The sequence below is a fragment of the Lottia gigantea genome, assembly GCF_000327385.1.
Source record: "Lottia gigantea unplaced genomic scaffold LOTGIsca_29, whole genome shotgun sequence".
In the NCBI taxonomy this organism is placed as follows: Eukaryota; Metazoa; Mollusca; class Gastropoda; family Lottiidae; genus Lottia; species Lottia gigantea.
In genome coordinates this window covers 321,719-342,154 of record NW_008708943.1, presented here as the reverse complement: position 1 = coordinate 342,154, position 20,436 = coordinate 321,719, and the positions used below count along the sequence as shown (strand labels likewise).

Below are 20,436 nucleotides of genomic sequence, written 5' to 3'. Positions count from 1 at the left end.
TAATACCTTTTGATTTTCGCAGTAGCAATTTAATCCATTTAACTAGACAAATTACTATAAAATTGGTATAGCTAAGAAAAAATATACTACAGCATCCCTTTAACCTGTGAATAACAAGTTTATTCTAAAAGCATCTTTAGAGACCTACGCATCATTTCAGTTATTCTTGGAATTTCTGATAAATTGGAGCCAACCTTCATTCCTTTGAAACTTTTAACACCATGTTACCGACTGAAATACCATACATACCTCATGGAGAGCGGTATGCCCAAAACGTTGCATTCGAGAATCATTTGTATGGTCTAATTCTTTTTTTTCTAAAAGGGCAACTTGACCATAACTCTTTCTATGTATTTCAACATACCACTTGGTAAGGAAAAACATACCCGAAACATTGTGTTAGTGAATTCTCTCTTCATCGCATTTGTAAAGTGCGTTACCCCATACGCACCTATTGAAGGGCAACATGACCGAAACGTTTTTGCTATGGCTATTAATTCTATAAATTATAAGCTACTTGAAGTTTAAAACACCAAGTATAGGGGGCAGATGTCGCTAAAGGAAGGGCATTTTAAATTCTTTCGAAGCACAGCCACTTTGGAAATGGGTTTGCCAAATTGATACCAGTTTCAGAGAAATAATCTTATCAGTTTCTTATGACCTTTGACATGTGCATACACATCAGGAATATTTAATTTCAAACTGGATATACACTGACCTTGAAATATAAATTTGGTCTCACGAGCATGCACATGCAGGAATGACATGTTTTACGAATGAATCGACATGAGAGCGGAAACTCTATCGTGTTAGATTGTTGGTTAACTGAGTCAGAGAACTAAACTGTAAACAGGTTTCGAATGAATATATAGAAATGTTTGCTGTAATACACCGCGGTTAACGGTTGAATATAAATAAAGTTTACACCAATACAGGAGTGGCACATCATACTTTACTCGTAATCTTCAACACAATGGAGAAACACTGGACTGTCGGCCACATTTTAGTGATTTGTGTATTTCTGATTCAAATTATATGGATATCTGCTCGATCACTGTCTATCGAGAGGACATGTTCATACGGAAATATGACAATATCGCCTGGAAAACGGTTTAAACCCGAACCTTGTATGACATGTCATTGCTCGAGACACGGGGGTAGGGTGACCTGCTCTGTCAAGGACTGTCAAAAGGAGGTCAACTGTCTGAAATTCGACAAGATGTTCAAATCGTGTTGTCCGAAATGTTTAGAATATGGATGTGCTCATACAGATGGGAAGATCTATCAGAAGGGATCTATAATAGTAGAAACGGAATGTATTTCATGTTACTGTCCAGACAATGGAGGGGAAACGTTGTGCGATGTGACACCATGTGAGCCCCTGGCGTGTGCAAATGCTATTAAACGCCCCGGAGAATGTTGTCCATATTGTCCTAATGGTGAGTAGATTCTATAGAGAGGTCCAATAAAATCTTCCAGCCTGGTGATGACAAATGGTCCTTTCAAATTGTTTAATAACAGGAACGCCTGCCACATGCTATCCTGCTTTTTTCTGGGGTGGGGACTACTTAAGTGTCAGGGCCGTTGGACTTGGTTCTGGAAAAGAGTAAATAAAAGCCATAAGTTTCCCGGAACACTTTTCCAACTAAGTTAGAAAACCCCATGGATTTCCTTCAACTATCTGAAAATATATTTAAAATCATCTTTAAAGGACAATAACTTGGGTTTCCAAGAACTTTTCTATCACATGGTTTATAGTCAACCATCTTAAATGTTAATAATTTTACACGGATAATATTTTCAGTTATGAGTATCCTTTTACCAGATGGTCCTTGGCGAAACCTTTTGACACAGATTACACCAAAGCATAGCCTAACACTTGAGGTTCCAAGGATCCACCACTTGCCTATAACTTAACCAGGCTAGCAAATTTCCCGAAGCTGCTACTTCCTTCCCAGTTGCTTCGTATAAGTCAGTGACCTTTTTGATACTAAGGAGTAGCCCGGACTGATATTATGGTCACGACGTTCATGCGTGTGTTCAGTATTACATTACAAACCAGATGTAAAAGCGAATTAACTGTTTGAAGATCACGTGAATATCATAATAATGTCATCTAAATCTCCAAAACAGAGGATACCTTCTTAGGTGAAATACGGTAGAATATACAAAAAGTTTGTACGTTTTGAAGAGGCATGACTGGAGTGCATCCTTTCATCCCATTTTGTGTTAAATACATGTATTGTTATATTTCTATTTCAGATTCTACGATGGAATGGTCGCGATCGCATAGATTAAAGTGAAGAAGATAATCAAAAAGTAAAAACATGTGATAATGTGCTCTCGATTCTTACCTTTCTTTTAATTGCTTTTTCTGTTTTCGACCCGTTATGTACTCAACTAGCAAGCTGGACACGAGTTTGGTATGATCTAGTTCCATTATAACCTCGGAAAACTGCTTTCCTTTCAATTAACCTGGTGAAGAGATGTAGTAATGTGATACTAGAAAAGCCCAAAGAAAATGGAAATCGAATCTGGTTAAATTTGTCTATATTTTTGTTCTTATTTTATTAAGAAATAAATGAAAAGGAAGCATGGGTTGTACTTTTCTGCTCCCTGCTCCCAATATGTCAAGCTATTACGAACTATGTCTTAGAGATGTATATACGGGCTGTACAGACAGATTATGCAGTGTTGGAACTTATTGTGCCAGGGCGTTGCTTTTAACCTGTTCTTATTTAATTTTCGAACGCGCGCAGTCTGTAAGTGTGCTCCACTCGAAAGGTCGTCGGTGGACTCGGCGAAATACCTGAGGTTGCCCGAATAGCCAAATTAAGATATTTTTGCCTGAAACTATGCCTTTGGACCCCTCTGCCCCCCTTTGGCTCCGTCACTGACACTGAAAAGAACGTCCAGTTGGAATGTCTGTCACACGATACTCCGTGTCGCTGATCACATCAGAAATAGGCCCACTGTTTGTGTAATAGTTTAGCGGCACCTATCTCAGTACTTAAGTAAAACTTTAGTAAAAGTTCAGCAAGTAAACCTCCTTTCCCAAATATTGCTCTGATAAGGATTTTGTAATCTGAACACGTGTCGAAAGACCGATAACATGAATTTCAGTCAATTCCAAGCAGTGATTAAATCGAAATGCCGATAGCATCCTTCCGATTTGTTTAGAATTTACAGAGTTACCTCCCATAAATCCATTAACCAGAAGAAACTCGATATGATCCTATCCATCAAGCACTCGAGATCAAAGTCCAACGTAGTCTATATCGTGTTGCAAATTGCAAGTCAAAAGAACCTCTTTTGCGATCTAATATTTCGTATGATTAGCCGCAATCAAATTTTGTTAAGACGATCTGTCAATCAAATCAAATCGAATTATTAATTTTAACGAGAATTTTTGTCACAAGTAATATGCATATACACCCTTTAGTCTAGAAATATCCGTTCTTATTTTACAATATTATTATCAATAATAATATATCAATAGTCTAAGACCGAAGTCTGCCGATTTTTTCGAATTCGAATCTAAACTTGTAATAGTAACGATTAACATACGTTTTACTTCAAGGGAAGTAATTTTCTGCAATTTACTTGACCACTGAGGCTACTTCAGCTACCATCCACTCGAATATCCCGATGTCTCTTCCTTAATACTACGGATAAGCTATACTCTGTCAAAACTTCTTCATTTACCACCACTCCCTGTATTTCTCTCTTTCTACTTCTTTTTTGATCTTGTTGACTTAAGTCTTTAACATCCCTTTCCTTCCTATTCAATTTCCCTATCGCAAAATCTCTTTCTGTTCTACACCCACCCCCATTCAGCCTACCCTCCCCCCCCTTACAGCCACTGTCTATTCATTCTACCTATTGTCTACACCCACTGCAGCTCCTTCCTATTTGTCACCTTTCCTCGTCTCTTTCCCCTCTACAGACTTTTCATTTTATTTGCCTTCTCTTCATTTCTGTCCCGGGAGCCGCGGTGGCTCAGTGAGTTAGACCCTTGCTCGCTAACCTGAAGGTCCAGGGTTCAATCCCGGCATAGGTCGGGATAATACCTTCGGATTTTTCAACCCGGTTTCCCCCTGTCAGTGATGCAGGGGCTGACATGGAAAAAGCGTCTAGTCGTTCGGATGGGACAATAAACCGAGGCCCCGTGTGCTACACGCTGTGCACGTTAAAGATCCCTCGACAGTTGGAAATCGAAAGAAGAGCAGGCTAATGCCGCTGTCCTGGCAAAATTTCCCTCATTGCACCCTGCATGGCGTTGGCCGTCTTCATTAGCCCACATGGTGCAGAAAAGTAGGACGTAAAACTCCATTCATTTCATTTCATTTCTGTCCCCGAATTTTTACCCTACCTGTCTCTCGATTGCATTCCTCTTCATCCCTTAGTAGACAAAATCCGTGTACTATCACTGTCGACAACTACTGTTCAGGGATTGTTTGCTAGGCAGGATACCTAATGTAAATAAAGAGATGGGTCAGCTGTTGACAAGAAAACGTTTTATCCTTGTAAAAAAAAATATTGATGTTTTGTTAAATTTCCGATAGACGCATGCTTCATTGTTTTCAGGGACAGCAAAGCCGAAGAAGATAAATACAGACTACAGCAAACTGAGTCCATTTTCACATTGCATTAGCCTATTATAAAGATGGGAATATTTCAAGGGAAGCAACTCCGACAAAGTTATATGATAGCAATAAAGTCTGCTTCCATCTGAAAATTTACAGTCGTTTAAACCACAACCCTTATTAGTCAAGAGTTGTAGTAATAGCAATAGTTTTGAGCGTGTTGAATATATGACATCTGGTTTACTTGAAAGAGGCATGCAGCAAAAATTAAAGTAGTGGTTTTGCTAATTCAAGTTTTCCCCATATATGACCTGATCATGACTATCTGAAATACTATTTGGCTAGATATGGTTGTTCTTCAAATTTCCTGACTTGTTCAAATATTATAAGCTATAAGATTCTCAAATACATGTGCGAATGCTATAAAGTTCCTTACAGTATCTTGAAAATTAAACTTATTCAATGAATATAATATTGAGTGCACGGCAAAGATCTTTAAACATACTGTTACTTACACCAAAAATTGGCGTACAGGTAATATTACTTAGGTTGTGTATTTAGAGGTCGTATTTGAAATTCTCATAACTCAATGTGAATAGGTGAGGGATAGAAGGCTTTGTGTGAAGAAAAATTTCATCATTTCTCACTGTGGATAACAGATTATTGGGGCCGATACCTAATGGAGGAAAGGTAAGAACAATATTTACTTCACTGGGCAGGTCCGCTTACCTTTTTCGGTGGCTTTTAACTCATCTCGTTCATTTAAAAAAAACCCCAAAAAACCCGAAAAAAAACAAAAAACGCGAAAAACTATGAAAGTTACGAAACGTTTCAATACAGTCGCGCGTACAGTAGACTAAAACCACGTAACGTAACTTTGTGACTCTTTTAGTAGAAAAATACAATGCGCACTATTACGCGACTCGTTCAGTAGACAAAAAACACGAAAACGTCACTTATAGAAATGTGACTGGTTCGATGGATAAAAAAGCTTTGAGTTAAAGCAGAGCAACTCGACTAGTAGACAAAACCATAAAAAACACTACGTAAAATTATAGGAGCAGCGACTTAATTGCTCCTTATACAAAAACCACGAAATCGGTACATAACGTTACAAATTGATTGGCCAATGGACAACAGTGTTTCAGTGCTATTTTACGTAGAACAGACAGCAGACGAAACAGTAAAAAACTATTACTGTTACAACAATGTGACTCGTTCAGAAGAAAAAAAATGATTACATAAAAACACTATACGTAACATAAATGAGCTTCATTCTGCAGGCAAAATCATATAAAAGGTACCTAACGTTTCAACATTGTGACTAACAGAGATGGGTGGAAAATCTTCCTTGAGAACGATCGATTGTTGATGTTGAGCTCTTCAACGTGCATGTTTTCTTACTTTTCACCAAAATTAAGTAATAATTAACACGCAAATTTGCCAGAGTAATTGAGACGTTTTTTAAATGAAAATTTAAACTTTTTATCAACAGAGAACTGATGTACGACTTTTGACAAGAAGCCAAATGAAATACTTGCCCTATTTAAACAGCTGCCGGGTGGAATTTTCAGACTGAATATATCATTAGCAGATCTGGAAGTGTAGTTTACATCTATTTCAAAACTATACTTGCACTCGCAAAACAGAGCCAACCCTTCGTTCAGTTTTGATTTTCAAAACAGCTTCGAAACACGATAGTTGTGTGATTCCATCAACATGCAGCGGTGGGCATTAGGTCGCATTATCTGGAAATAACGCCACCAAAATGATCAAATCTAACAAATTTGCTCATAGACACAGATAACTGTGCTTGGAGTATCTGTATTGTTCTGTGGTCAAAATATATAAAGTTAACAGAGCGTTGATGCCTTGCGTTCAGATTTTAAAACGTTGCGATTAGCTTTGCTCTTTTCGTTAGGTGCACTTGACAATCAAGTTATATTTTTGTTTTTCCAGAGCAGAAACTCAGCAGCTCAATGAAAGATGTTCAGCAATACAACCATACATCGATTTTTAATGACTGCCCCGTGCCCACCATTATGGAATCTGACGCTATATACAATGTATTGTTCGAATATAAAGTTATCCTGCTACCAGAGGATACTCATTATTCAAAACTGTGTTAATGTCCACTTAAGCCAAGTCTCTACATTTCCAATGTATAACATAACCTGTTCTGAAATGGTTTCCACTATAAATTCCTGTTTAATGACGTCATTATGTAGTAAATTCCACGAGGTGCTTACGAATGTGTGTTTCGAATGTCCAAACCAGTGTATCGGATTTAATTCCAATCATTCCAGTCTATTGAAGATATATGATGAATTTGCTGATCAAGAGTACCCGAATAACGAAATTTCTGGGGAAGGCCATATATACACAGATTCTGATCCGTTCAGTTATGTCATAACGGATACGACGACGACCGAACATACGACTTTGAAAACATCATCTTCGACAATCAAGTGTAACACAATTTGTTTGTGTATCATTATAACTGTATTATGTATACTTACAGTCGGCGTGGCTATTTCTATAACTTGTGTTTGTCGACAGTAAGTAGCCTACCTCTTCTGTTATATCAAAAGAAATGAATTGACGCTTTACGTCCCACATGTTACCCCAAACATGGCAAGGGTGGACAACACCACAGTTTATTATGAGGGGAAGTTTGCCATGACACTGGCATTAAACACTCATAAAACCTTCTCAGGTCTCTGGGTAAAAAACAAATATTAATAGGGGTGGGGGGGGGGGGGGGTGCTTTAAATGTATTGGATGATATTTGTGTCAAAAATCTGCCGCAATCTATCTTGCAGGGAAAAGCAGAAAAAGAAACGAAATGCAATGGCGTTTCAGATGGCAAGGCGGCGTGATCATGTTGTAAAACTTCAACGAATTCGCCCTAACCGCCCTTACAGTTATCAAGAACAACTGGAACCGAAAGTATACTATGCTATAAATAGATCGAAATCGGTTGATTGGAATTTGGAGCCAATGTCAAGGTCACATCGATATGAACTCTCACCCGCATTTCAAGATAGGAATAGTTTTAAAATTATATAGTCTCAGTGTAATAATGAGCAATATGGTGAAGCAAATATTGCACCACCGGCATAGCCAAAATAATTTTACATAATGACATAGCGACATTGTGTCGAATAGCTAAAATCATATGGCATAAAATGATATATCGTGTAAAGTGTGACAAATAACCTAATTGATATTGCAAAACCTGATATGGCGACAGTGTGGCGAATAGCCAAAATAACATGACGAACATAATATGACGAAGATAAGGCGAAAGTGTAACGGATAGCAAAAGTAATATGACAAAAAATGATTTGACGACAATGGGGCAATGGTCAAAATGATTTGGCGACACATAATATGGCAAGTATAACAAGTAGTCAAAAAGATGTAGCGAAAGATGATATGTTTCGAGTGTTGTAAATATCCAAATTGATATGGCGAAACATGATATGGCTAATAGCCATAATCGAAACACGATATGGCGACAGTGTGGCGAATAGCCACTATCGAAACATGATATGGCTATAAATAGCCAGGATCGAAACATGATATGGCGACAGTGTGGCGAATAGCCACAATCGAAACATGATATGGCGAAACATAATATGGCAAAATATGTTAGGACGACAGTGTGGCAAATAGCAAAAATGATATGACAAAATATGATTTAACGAATGGTCAAAATGATTTAGCGAAACATGATATGGCAAAGTGTAACAGATAGCCAAAAAGTTATAGCGAAAAATGATATGGCGAAATATGAAGTGGCGAATCGCCAGAATCGAAATATGATATGGCGATAGTGTGGCGAATAGCCAAATTCGAGCCGATCAAACTAGTGTGACCATCTAGCTATCAGTTTGTTTGGAACAATGGTATATTTTCTGTGATCAGAATGGGACAAAAGCCGACCAAACAATAGTAAATTATTTCTACTCTTTCTACTTTTCCTCTCTTTTAAATTTAAACCCACAAGAATTTATGTTGTTCCTGGTTTGAACTCGACTTCAGTCTGAGGCCCGGTTCTCCCCAGTCAGTTCATGGTGACTGACAACGAAAATGACAAGTCTTGCAGTTGAATCAATAATCGAAATGTAAAGAAAACTGAATAGGGACGAATAAAGCAGGGACAGATTTTGAAGGGGTTGAATTGAAAAAAAATAGAGCGAATTGAGAAGGAGATATAGGAAGATAACCTCCTGCTGTGAGTAAACACATTTAGCGTGACTCATAAAGGTTCAGGGGGTTTAATGAAGTACTATTTAATAACAATTAATAATAATAATTTAATTGACAGTAATAGTACTATGCTAGTAGTATTTATACAGTTTATTATGTCATTATGAAAATGAAATATGGACTAATTATTGTCCAATACCCGGTACGTTGTGAATCATGAGGAATGACAGCTTGATTTGACTATGTGTGGACTGTATGTCACTGTTTTACGTTTATCTTTCTGTTCCTTTACAACAAAACACTTAATATTAAAACTTATTTGGCACTAGGGGATTACACAATGTGAATAGAAAATTACATATTTGAATAATGAATAAAGAAGGGTGAAAGCCTTAATAGAAAGTGAACGTTTAATGTTTATTATTAACGAAATGTGAACCCCTACTACTTTGGGGTAGAATAGTAGAATGAAATCATAAGGCAATACCCAAAATAAACAAAATAACTTTAAAGGGAAATGGTGAGAGATGGGGAGAAATTGGTTTATCAAAATATAGCAGCATTCAGAAACTCTTCGCGATTTCTCCCAGTGGAACTTTCACGAGCCAAATCGAGCATGACTATAATGGGAAAATATTACGGGACGCTAGGAAACTGGCATGTTTCTGAACCGCTATCAAGTGCTTTAGAACCAATATTGCGAGTAGGTTCACAAGATAGTAAAATGACAATAATAACCCTACAGTTGCAGTTCTTATGTGTATGATTAAATGAGTATACTTGTCAATGTCAAGAAGTGATATCTCTCTTAGGTTTAGAACTTTTTAACCATCCAATGTACGAGGTGTACAGATTGCGTGCAATTTAGAGACAACAGGAACGTTTTAAAATGGTAATAGAGCTTTACAGACTCTACAGACTTCTCAAATAAATTTTATGAAACATAGACTTGATCATTATTCAATCCATATTATCGTTTCTCCACTTGCATGAAGCTATCCTCAATTGTTCTACAGTACCTTAAACATCACGACAGCCCTACCCCCATAGATAACCGATCAAAAACATATTCTGATTCATGAAATGTCACGACACTTCCAAAATGCCACAAGGAATTACGACCCCTATCGATAAAAAAAAATCTCAAATAATAATATTAATAATAATAGTTCATTTCTTTTTCTCAAGGTCGTCGGACTAGATTTCTGAAAGTTCAATGAAATTCTCTAATTAGTCATGAAAGAAATTAATTATAAATTGTTAATTATTGATAATGAATATTTTGACAAGTTCAGCTGTGATTGATGAACCTTATTGTATAAAAACATGCCATGATACCTATAGTCAGCATTTCAGCCTTGTATTTATCCACTACAGTTTGAATTTTCCGTAAGTACTCATTTCGTACCATTCATTATGTATCAATAGAGGAAAGTGAGCAATCTTCATAAAAAACTGGAATCATTTCCAAACCCTTTATCCATTGTTTAACAATGTATGGGTTTTTGCAGGTTCCTTTAGCATGAGTAGTACGGTAGTTATTCAAACCCTACCGATGCTTTCACAATAAAGCAAAAGCGGAATGTGGATAATCAGCCAACCGTCCTTCAGGAACATGCTTTTTTTGTTCATATGCTAAGGTTTTTATTTTGAGTTATCTGTCGGAGATGGTGTTATGTTTTTATCTTATTTTAGTTAATTTGTCATCCTATACTTAATCAACCATTCAGAATCATGATGTTTATGTTGCTGATGTTGCTGATGTTACCAGTTATTTATTGTGAAATGACAGAAGAAGCCAAAACACAGATTTTAACTCTTCATAACGAGCATAGAAGTAAACTGGGAGCCACTAATATGTTTAAATTAGTAAGTATACATATTCGTGGAAGAGATGCGCGAGTGACAAACCGAGAACATTAAAGAGCTGAAAGCTTAAAGGTCGAAGGAGAACTTAAACTGGGGAAAAACGAAATAAACATAATAGGTTATCTTGACTATCTGAAAGGGTTCTCAAGTCGATTAATGGCATTCGTCAAGTCATTTAAAATTGTTGTATTGTCAACCAGCAGGAACGCGGTTCCATTTAGAGTATCATAAATATACCAAAAGATAAATATTAGCTACGGTACGGTACGGTAAGTCTTTCCACAAATTCGTCCCACGCTTTATATAAAAATAACTAGATACCAAAATAAGCATTTATGAACTAATGAGAAAATTCTTTCTGTGTATCAATGAAACGTTTCTACATAGCTCTGATGGTTCATGGAGTTATGATTACTGCCTAAATTCTTAATTTTCCCATGCAGATATTGCCGAAACACTATTCAATTTATTATTTCCAGCACTGGGATGATAAACTAGCCGAAGCTTCTGAAATTTGGGCTAATCGGTGTGTTTATGAACACAAAGGACGAGGAGAAAATCTCGCATGGAACAAACCGCCCAAACCTTTTACAACTGAAGAGTACATTAAAGACGCTTTCGATGCCTGGTACGCTGAAAAGAGGGACCATTCTTACGGATCTGGTCGCTGTGCTTCTTTTAATAGTTGCCACTACACACAGGTAAGGGATTTTCACATCATCAGAATGTCAAGCTTTTACGAACTTGTCTTAAACCTTTGACTGCAATAGCCACATTTCTTGTATCACAGCAGTTTGTAGATTCAGTGATTTGATTGAATTGTATTCTAAAACAGTCAATGAGAGTCCTTGACAGGAAGTCAGGACCACATTTAAAGCCGGTGAAGGTAAAACTGTGGCTCTAGATATTAGTTTTGTATTGCATTTGTCGCTTACTTCAAATCTGAAAGGATGTGAAGTAAGCGACAAATGCAATACAAAACTTTTCAGAAGGTTAAGTTCAAGATCGGCAACATAGAAAAAGTATTGACATGTCCGCTTCATTGTTTATTTTAGCTTGCATGGCACGACACCACCAAAATTGGGTGCGCCTACAAAACCTGTCCATATTTAACCAATGCTGCTCGTGGTGCCTGGTGGATTGTTTGTAATTACTTACCTTGGTAAGTTGTAGCATTCATTTAACCCTTTCACCAATTCGTGTAGTGTATATATTATTCAGACTTAGTACGGAGTCCTAACTTGAATTTGCATCTTGATTTTTTTCCTGTCCAATATTGAAAATATACGAAGCTAGGGATCATTTCCGCGTTATGCTCCGATCCATATGTCGTGTTGAGTACAGTATATAACTGTATATATAATCCTGCATAAAACATACGATACTAAGGGAATGGTTCACCATTGTACATTCATAGTTGTCGACAGTTTGTGATGAGTATGCCTAGCCTCTAAAAATTATGCAATAAATATTTATGTTTTGTTATCAGGGGTAACAATGGGGGAGAAAAGGTGTTTGAAATTGGTGGAGAAGCTTGTTCTCATGAAGATTGTAAAGATTTACCTTGTGAAGATGATCTGTGTGTAGGTTAGTGAATATCTTTCATTAACCACAAATGACATCATAATAGTTTTCAAGAAAATTGCTCACTGGCAATACTTATTCTATGTACAATATTTAGAAATTTGAAAGTAAGGGATGGAGAGAGATAAAGAGGGGGGGGGGGGGGGATGTCGTTGCAGCTTTTTATAAGAAGAACAGTCGGTTAAGACTCTGTTTCGATTTATATAGACGTGCTTACGACTGGGATAGATAAATGACAAAATACGCTCATTTTCTATATTTGTAGGAGAAAAGAAAATGAAATGTGAAGATAAGAATAAAGATTGTAAGGCGTGGAGTAAGGGTGGACAATGTAAGATTAATGCCAACTTTATGGAAAGAGAGTGCCAAAAGTCTTGTGGTATTTGCAAACGTAAGTAAATGTTTTTATAATATTAGGAGTTATGAGCATAAGCATTAATTAAAGTGCCCTCACACCATAGCAATCACCGTTTGCGTATTTTTGCGAATACGAATAACTGTCATATCTTTCGAACTTTCGCAACCATACGCAACTGGTAATCTGTGAGAGCACCTTAACGTGTCCCAAATGTACACAGCACGATTATCACGCCTAGGGCTTTGATCGAATGTACAATTATCATAAACAACATTCAAATTGAACATGTTTGCTGCAGTATATTTTTATTCAATTTAATTATAAAATAAAATTCATGTCTTTCATGCTTTATCATTGTGCTATTTTTTATGTTCCAGCTACAGAGGAGCAAATGGCAGCGGATAAAGGTATGGAATTTATTCGTCTTAACACAATACTTCTGTCATTAGAACCATGCATGCATTTCCACGACACTTGTGTTAGATTTGAATTCTGGAATGTAGGCCTACTGCAGATATATTTGTGAAAAAGTAGAAAGTTTACACTGATATTTAGAAGGCTCTTATGTTCTATCAGATGTCAACACGAGTCAACGGGTAAAGTACATCATCCCTTTATTTTATTGATTACTAATTATATTTTCAGCTGATTGCGAAGATAAGAATGAGAAATGTGAGAAATGGTCGAACGAAGACCAGTGTGCTAGGAATCCTAATTTCATGTTGGTCACCTGTCCAAAATCTTGTCGACAATGTTAATTACTTACAGAGTATTTCAGGAAATTTCTTATTTATTTGTATTTATTTATTAGCCTATCTATTTATTGTTTTTATTTTTCTGTGATGTAAATAAATTGTAAAAAAGTAAATCTAATATTGTTATTTAATTTGAATGTAAAAATCTGGTAAAATCTATTGGACTTATTTCATGACTACATCAGGTGAAGGGGCCGAGCAGGTGCCACACAATTTTACAGGTGTTCACAGACCATACTTTCAATTCGTAATATGATAAAAAAATTACAAAGCCGGGCTAGCCTCTTTCTGTGGGGCCAATATCCTCCCTGCCCCCAATCCCCACCCCTCCGAAAGGCCACATCATTGGTTTATCTATCAATGTAATATATTGATGACTATTGCGGAATTTAAACACGCTAACGGAACTTTCACGTCGGATCGTTTGCGTCATGTCTCGAATAACCAGACTTCAATGTACAAAATTGAATGTAGCAGGTCATCACTATGATATATGGTCGGTTGATGGCGACAATGGGAAATTCGCGATGATTACTTTGAGGGACAGATGCGCCATTTTTTTTGACCGATCATACTTTGGTATCAGAAACGGATTTTTTTTTAAACTTAAACAATCAGTTATAGTGTTCACAGCTCGCAGTCGGAATTTGTGTCTTCAATTCCACGTGTGTTCAGAATTATCCGCGTTTGAAAGATAAAAAGGCAAGTCGTTGTTTTAGACACAGCCATATATATGAAAAAGACATCTATAGAAATAGGAAAAGAAATTCCTAGTTGAGGTGTTTTTGAAGGAATTATGCGATTTTCGTAAGTTTCTAGTTACTTCTGAATACTGTTTACATATATTCAAGACCCAAATCAACATCCAAAAACGACGCATCTGTCCATTTAAGGGGTAGAAAGACAAACGATAAAGGACCCCCACGGGAACCAACCAATCAGTTTATAAAAAAAAAGAAATTAACATTACACTATATATTATTTAATGCATCAACACAACAAATCAACAAGATCACACTATTTTATGACATATATATAAATAAACAAACAAACAAACAATAGATTATTACATAGAAATATCACAGCTCTGGCGAGTAAAGACACATTTCATTATTTTATAACCGTACTACTGATTTAGAATTCTTTTGGACGGATCAGACATTTTTGCAGAATATCAGTTAGGTGATGCCAAGCCTAATTTTGCAATTTTATCTCAGAAACACATGTCTCAGTTTCACAATAATTCACACGAAAACTATTTCATAAGAGTTATAATTTTCATGTTGAACTATAAGCATGCAATACATTTTTATCGGAAAATGTTTAGTGAGACATTCAATTCGGCTACATTTTTTCACTGATTTCAAAAATTCTGATGATAAACTAAATAATTTTCCACGATCGACCGGTTTTTCAAAATTTAAAACTTTGCTTGGAAAATCTTTGATTTCAGGTTGAAATTACATCTACGTAATAACAGAAAATAGAACAATTCTTTCAGTTTACTGGATATTTATGGATTCAATTGACAGATAATCAAAATCATACACCATAAAATATCCACGACCCACCACAATTCAGATGTCTCAAAAAGTTACTCGCACCCTTATTTTGAAAGGCAGCAACTCATGATTAATCGGAATTGACTTTAGATTACATTTATATCCCGTTAATTAAAGACTACTTTAATTCAGATCTTTCAATTATTATATTATAACAAAGGGGAATTTCTACAAAAATAGACGTTTAAAGTGGAAATTAGAATGTGGTTTGGTATCGTTTGAGTTGCTGAAGTCTCGGACAATCTGGGAGTGCCAAATCCAGGCTTGTCTGGCAGTCCGAAGTATGCCAGACACTCCCGTCTGGAATAAGTCTCTCACAATACCATCACACATTCTACTACAAAATATTTCAAAATAATCTTCAATGTGAAGGAACTTAAAAATGAAAATTCTAAAATACTGCATTTAACATGACATGTGAAATTGATGACGATGTACATTTTCAAAAAAAAACATTTGCGTGCAATAACCATCCACTGGTTGTTTATAACCAGCTTCATATTTGGCAAACGCAATTGTTCTTAGTATGATACATTACAACCAACCATTATGAAAAAATACAAGCCATGGTTTCAAAAAACGTAAACGCAGACTATAACCCGTTTTATGTATTTCGTTAGTGTTTCTAGATCTTTGAGAACAAAAATATAGCGATCTGTGTATCAGTCATTAAGAAAATACACCAAATCCACTATTTTGAGTTAAGACTGGTCCGCTGCTATTAGTATTTTTAAGGTGCCATGAATACAATATATGTATAAAGAAAGATGAATCGTTGGTAGTTTTATGAATGCTGAGTTGACACTCAACTCCTATATTTTGCGAATCTATGGCCTGTATCTTCCAAAAGGGCAATATCAGAAACCTCAAATCGACTTATACAATAGCTAAATAGCTAGAACTACAAGCAGTACAACAATACTAATATTAGGCAAAATTTTGTTAGAAAAGCAGTCATTGACCACTTAGAAAGTTTGAAATGGAAAGGAATATTTCATTGGCACAACCATTCGAAGCTAATGTGATATCATGCATATGCATTCGGCGTTCAATACTGGATATCTGGAAAAAGTAGCTAGTCTGAGTCGTTTTGATGTTTCCATATTTGACGTGATATTGATGATATTGAAGCTCAAGAAGACAATTGGTTCGGTTCCATTAGAATATTGAATAAAAGCTTAACAGAGCAGAGTGCATCATCCTTACATGATCCCAGAGTATTTGGGATGTTTGAGAGCTCAGTTGTCCTTTCAGGGGTCCACAGATAGCTAATATTGATTATTTGATACAGTTATTCTGGGAAACGAATCGATTGACTTCCAAAGTATGAATGTAAATGAAGAAGTCATTAGGCTAGAAGATAGGCGTAGAAAACAGGTACTAAACAAAACAACGAGACCCGGTTCAAGACAGCACCATTATCTGTGGTCGTCTCATCACCGTTGCCGCTACTCATTGTGGTCGCTACAGTGGAGCCTGTGGCAGCAGCAGTCGATGCTTCCGTAGCCATAGAAGTAGCTTCAGTTGTATCTCCCAACAAAACTTAAAAGAACAAAAAACATTATATTGTTTCCGACATATATTTAAGACGACCCATTATATAGAATGGAACACTTAAGACGGTATGGAAAATTTTCATTATCAAAAATTCGTAATAAATAAATTATACCTAGGAAAGAATACCTTGGTCTTTGGGCTGTATGGTGTGCACCTTAAAGATTCTTTGGAAAATTAGAAATCTGGAAAACTTTTCCACTATCTTCGCAAAATCATTTTAAATAAAGATACAGTGATGACATACCTTGCACTTGAAGGATTAGGATAATTGCCAATGATGAAATTAAACATTTTGTGATGAAAGCAGCCATTTTCTGAAAACAACAAAACACAACAATTAAGAAAGAAATGTAATGATAAGAAGAAAAAAACAATTTTTCTTTCACAAAAGATCTTGCGTGTGTTTTTGGGCAATGCCCCACCCCTCGGGCCGTAAAAAATGAGAAGGTTTTCTTTACTTTTACTTCCAAAATCGCGTTAGATGCATTCTCCGGCTTCTTACACTAGTACATTTTCTTGGGGGGGGGGACCCCTGATATCCCACCATGACTAGTGCCCATTAATATCGCATACGTACGCCGGGGCACTCGTCTGCCCCCCACCCCCCGTCGATAGCATAAGAAGGGATCTAGTCGATTCTACTACTGAAGAATATTATTGTTATTGACTTTTTGCTCGTTTAGAGTTTTAATTCGGCTTCGATTTGTCCTGATAAAATATTTCAATCTGAAACAGGTGTTGACGGTATGAGTCAAATACATTATGAAATCAGATATATCAACCAATGTGTCAGAAGAATTGGCTGATATTTAATATAATCAATATATTCACCTTGTTATTTCCGACCTGTAGTCACGTGATATATCTCATTTATCATAGCATTTCCTTAATACAATTACTACAAATAAATTCCATTTTTTTCCGACTTCTATTTTGTTTTCCTGCAATCCCTTCGTTCATGTTTTACTGATCTTGACATTTGTGTTTTATGGATATTCTCTTTCACAATGATATCAGAAAAAACCTAGTAATGTCTTGAATTCATTAATGGTTCAAAATATCACATCTGGCGAACTGGTAGGGACAAAATTCGTCGGGCAAACAATAATACTAAAAAAATACTCCGATTGGTACGAAATAAAGAATTTAATTTGTCCGACAACGGATTTGTCATTCCTAATAGAGCCGAAAATGAGCTCTATCAAATTGTCTCATACGGTCAATGTACTATATGTATTATCATCTTGAATGCTCCAGTAAAGACATTTAATTCAGTTGTATCAGCGTTTGCGCGTATTGCAGTCTGGATAGGAATATGTCAGTCTTTAAGTATGTTTATCCACGAAAGCTGTCCATTTTTGTCCGATTTTTCGCAAGTTTGTCATTTTGACTAGATTAGAATGTTGTAGAAGTTGTTGGCAGTCAATGTTTATAGATATTTTGATTCGGAAATTTATTCGTCTTACTTCATTCTGAGTATAAGCATCCAATAATAATATATTTTTTAAAATTTTGACCACCTACCTTAAGTTTTAGTCTTAGTTTATTCAGCTACGATGTATCTCTTTCTCACGCTCTTTCCAAGACGCTGTGTTCCAATAAATCAAATCCCCGGGTTTTTACGCTTACCTTGACGTTGCTATGACAACCAAATTATAAACAACTTGATTAGTTTTATAGAACACGACATACCTGTAGCATATAGTCCAAAACCCACTGACCCTGAAGATTGTTTTAAAAAGTAATTAAGCTTTTTTTTTATTCAATACGTCAAAAATATTGTTTATATTCTCCCAGAAGCTAAAAAGCTGCTATCAGTGTTGAATGTTCATTAGCAGTCATATACTGTCAGTCGCAAGATCGATCTGAGCACACCTTTACTTAGCTTCTGGTAGGCTTTTCAACAAATGATGTGCGCTGTTGAATGATGCCAGCTATATTCATCTTTGGCAGGCTCTTTCTGACTTACTGTTAGGCCAAGAGTAGGGAAACATGAAATCCAGCACTCGTTCAAGAACTCTATAACTGATCGCAGGGCTGAAAATAACACCAGACAACAGTACGAAGGGATGAAATAAGTTTGAGCTTCGGACTAGCTGTCCCTAATTACGTTCAGTACTTGAAGAACAAAACAATATTCTATTAGTCTGAACGCAGATAAAATCGATAATCTTTCAAGTTATAACCTGGTAGAAGTTAAATAGTTTCGGGATTAATTAAAGATACACCATCTATTAAACTTGAATACGTTCTTATCTATTATTTCTTTATTTCGTATTAAGAACTGTCATGGGCCGATTATAAAGTGTTGTAATATACACATAGTGAAGAAATTATGAGGCAGAATTCCAACTTGAGCTCAACTTTGGTAGCAGTAGCAGATTCTTCTTTATAGATTATATGAAATACTTACTCATCTATGATTGATATACTTCCTCAAGTGAAAAATTCATTAAATGCTATATACTCTAGTTTTGCCAATATGTTGTTCAATTTCAGGTTTCTTTTTGCGGTTCGTTTCGTTACTGTTTTGAGTCTCACAGGTTAGGCTCAATTTCATGAACGGAACTTTAACTGAACGGCAAGATTTCGTCAACCTGAAAACCTTTTTGGAGACAGTGTTTATTTGGTATATTTGTCCAAACAGAGAGGGAGCTTGAACGTTTTAAATGGTTTTGAGATTACAGTAAATTTTCATTATGCTCTCTGTAGGCAAGAATTACACAGGGGCAGGTTCGCCATTTTCAGGAGTTGATTTTGGTATTGGACATACGGACATATGTAAATAGTCTTCATAAGTAATATAAATGAACGAAAAAAACACATCACGCCTTCAAAAAATAGGAACTTCACTTTCTATTTCTGCATGGCAAAGTCTAAATCAAAGACGGTGAGCTGTGAACATTATGACTGATTAGCTGAGATAATAATTCCCGTTGCTGAAACTAAGGTACCATTGCTCAAAATGTCCTTTAAAATAAATATCTTAATTTGGTTGAGTTGTTTATGTTCTAGAAGATGGTAAAGCAAGCAATGCTTCCTTTAGTTCAAAAAAGTCCAGACAGCGAGCCTCAACACGGCCTGCGTTAATGATTTATCAACGGATTATGTGCAATGCTTGAGCAACCATGTATAGGAAGTTAATTACGTGGTAAATAAAATATAACAGACCAGGTAACCAACTCAACAACAAACAGCTTCACTGATAAATATTTGTTCATAGTTTTAATGGGATGAGAAGAGATCAAAAGTTCCAAAATTAAGATAAGAGCCAAAAGATCTAGTGAGCCAATTAAAAGGACAATCGAAAAACTATATTTGAGCGAAGAATATTTTCTCGTGATTGTTTCTTTTCGACCATTCTGAACATTCAATGGGTAATATGTAAGAAGGCCGTACATCATTGCGTTTTTTCTTGTCATCGTTGACTGTTTCTTCAGATTGACATTACTGAAGACAGAACTTGTTTACTTTTAATATAAACGGTTAAAACACAACATAAAATTCAGGAAAAATAACCCATCGTTTTCCAAATGTATCAATCGGGCACGGGGGGTATGTGCGTTTGACCACTACTAACCATAACTCAATGAAGATCCTCATCTCGTCCTTCTTTTCGTGACATTTCATACTCGGAATATGACCGAAACATCTGTCTTTATTCCAGCCTCTGATGGCTATTTGGACAGATGTTAGCTACTCCAGCTGACAACTGTCAAAATATCTATCAGAGGCTGGAATAGAGGCAGATGTTTCGGCCTAACTCGGATTAGGCTACTAATATATGCCAGATATCAGTTTTAATAGATTTTTTTTATTTGTACACATAAACACACAAACATCTTAAAAATCAAAAAATTTCCTCAACGTAATAATCGTTATATATGAATAATAACTAGAAATAAGACAGTTAAAATATTTCGGATGTGACGATAGTTTACACTTTCACG

General features: G+C 36.1%; 3 protein-coding genes across 3 annotated transcripts; 2 read left to right on the top strand and 1 right to left on the bottom strand.

Moving 5' to 3' along the window:
* Positions 1-838: 838 nt before the first annotated feature.
* On the top strand, positions 839-2,594 carry LOTGIDRAFT_232415 (hypothetical protein). The gene is made up of 2 exons (XM_009056752.1): positions 839-1,439; positions 2,263-2,594. The coding sequence occupies exons 1-2, from the start codon at positions 974-976 to the stop codon at positions 2,301-2,303; spliced, it is 507 nt and encodes a 168-aa protein (XP_009055000.1). The 5' UTR covers positions 839-973; the 3' UTR covers positions 2,304-2,594.
* Positions 2,595-9,318: 6,724 nt separating this feature from the next.
* On the top strand, positions 9,319-13,370 carry LOTGIDRAFT_161350 (hypothetical protein; the record flags this gene model as incomplete). The annotated part of the gene is made up of 8 exons (XM_009056751.1): positions 9,319-9,504; positions 10,497-10,670; positions 11,150-11,371; positions 11,726-11,832; positions 12,160-12,257; positions 12,520-12,645; positions 12,990-13,019; positions 13,258-13,370. 8 exons carry the CDS (start codon positions 9,319-9,321, stop codon positions 13,368-13,370), a joined length of 1,056 nt encoding a protein of 351 aa, XP_009054999.1.
* Positions 13,371-14,329: 959 nt separating this feature from the next.
* LOTGIDRAFT_232414 (hypothetical protein) lies at positions 14,330-20,089 on the bottom strand (the record flags this gene model as incomplete). The annotated part of the gene is made up of 5 exons (XM_009056750.1): positions 14,330-15,266; positions 16,731-16,800; positions 18,179-18,208; positions 18,456-18,523; positions 20,067-20,089. 5 exons carry the CDS (start codon positions 20,087-20,089, stop codon positions 15,098-15,100), a joined length of 360 nt encoding a protein of 119 aa, XP_009054998.1. The 3' UTR covers positions 14,330-15,097.
* Positions 20,090-20,436: the final 347 nt, after the last annotated feature.

Bases quoted from the DNA above. Each gene is read 5' to 3' on its own strand.
- LOTGIDRAFT_232415 (XM_009056752.1), top strand. From the start codon at position 974: ATGGAGAAACACTGGACTGTCGGCCACATTTTAGTGATTTGTGTATTT. The intron at 1,440-2,262 runs GTGAGTAGATTC...TTTCTATTTCAG, and splicing joins TTGTCCATATTGTCCTAATG to ATTCTACGATGGAATGGTCG.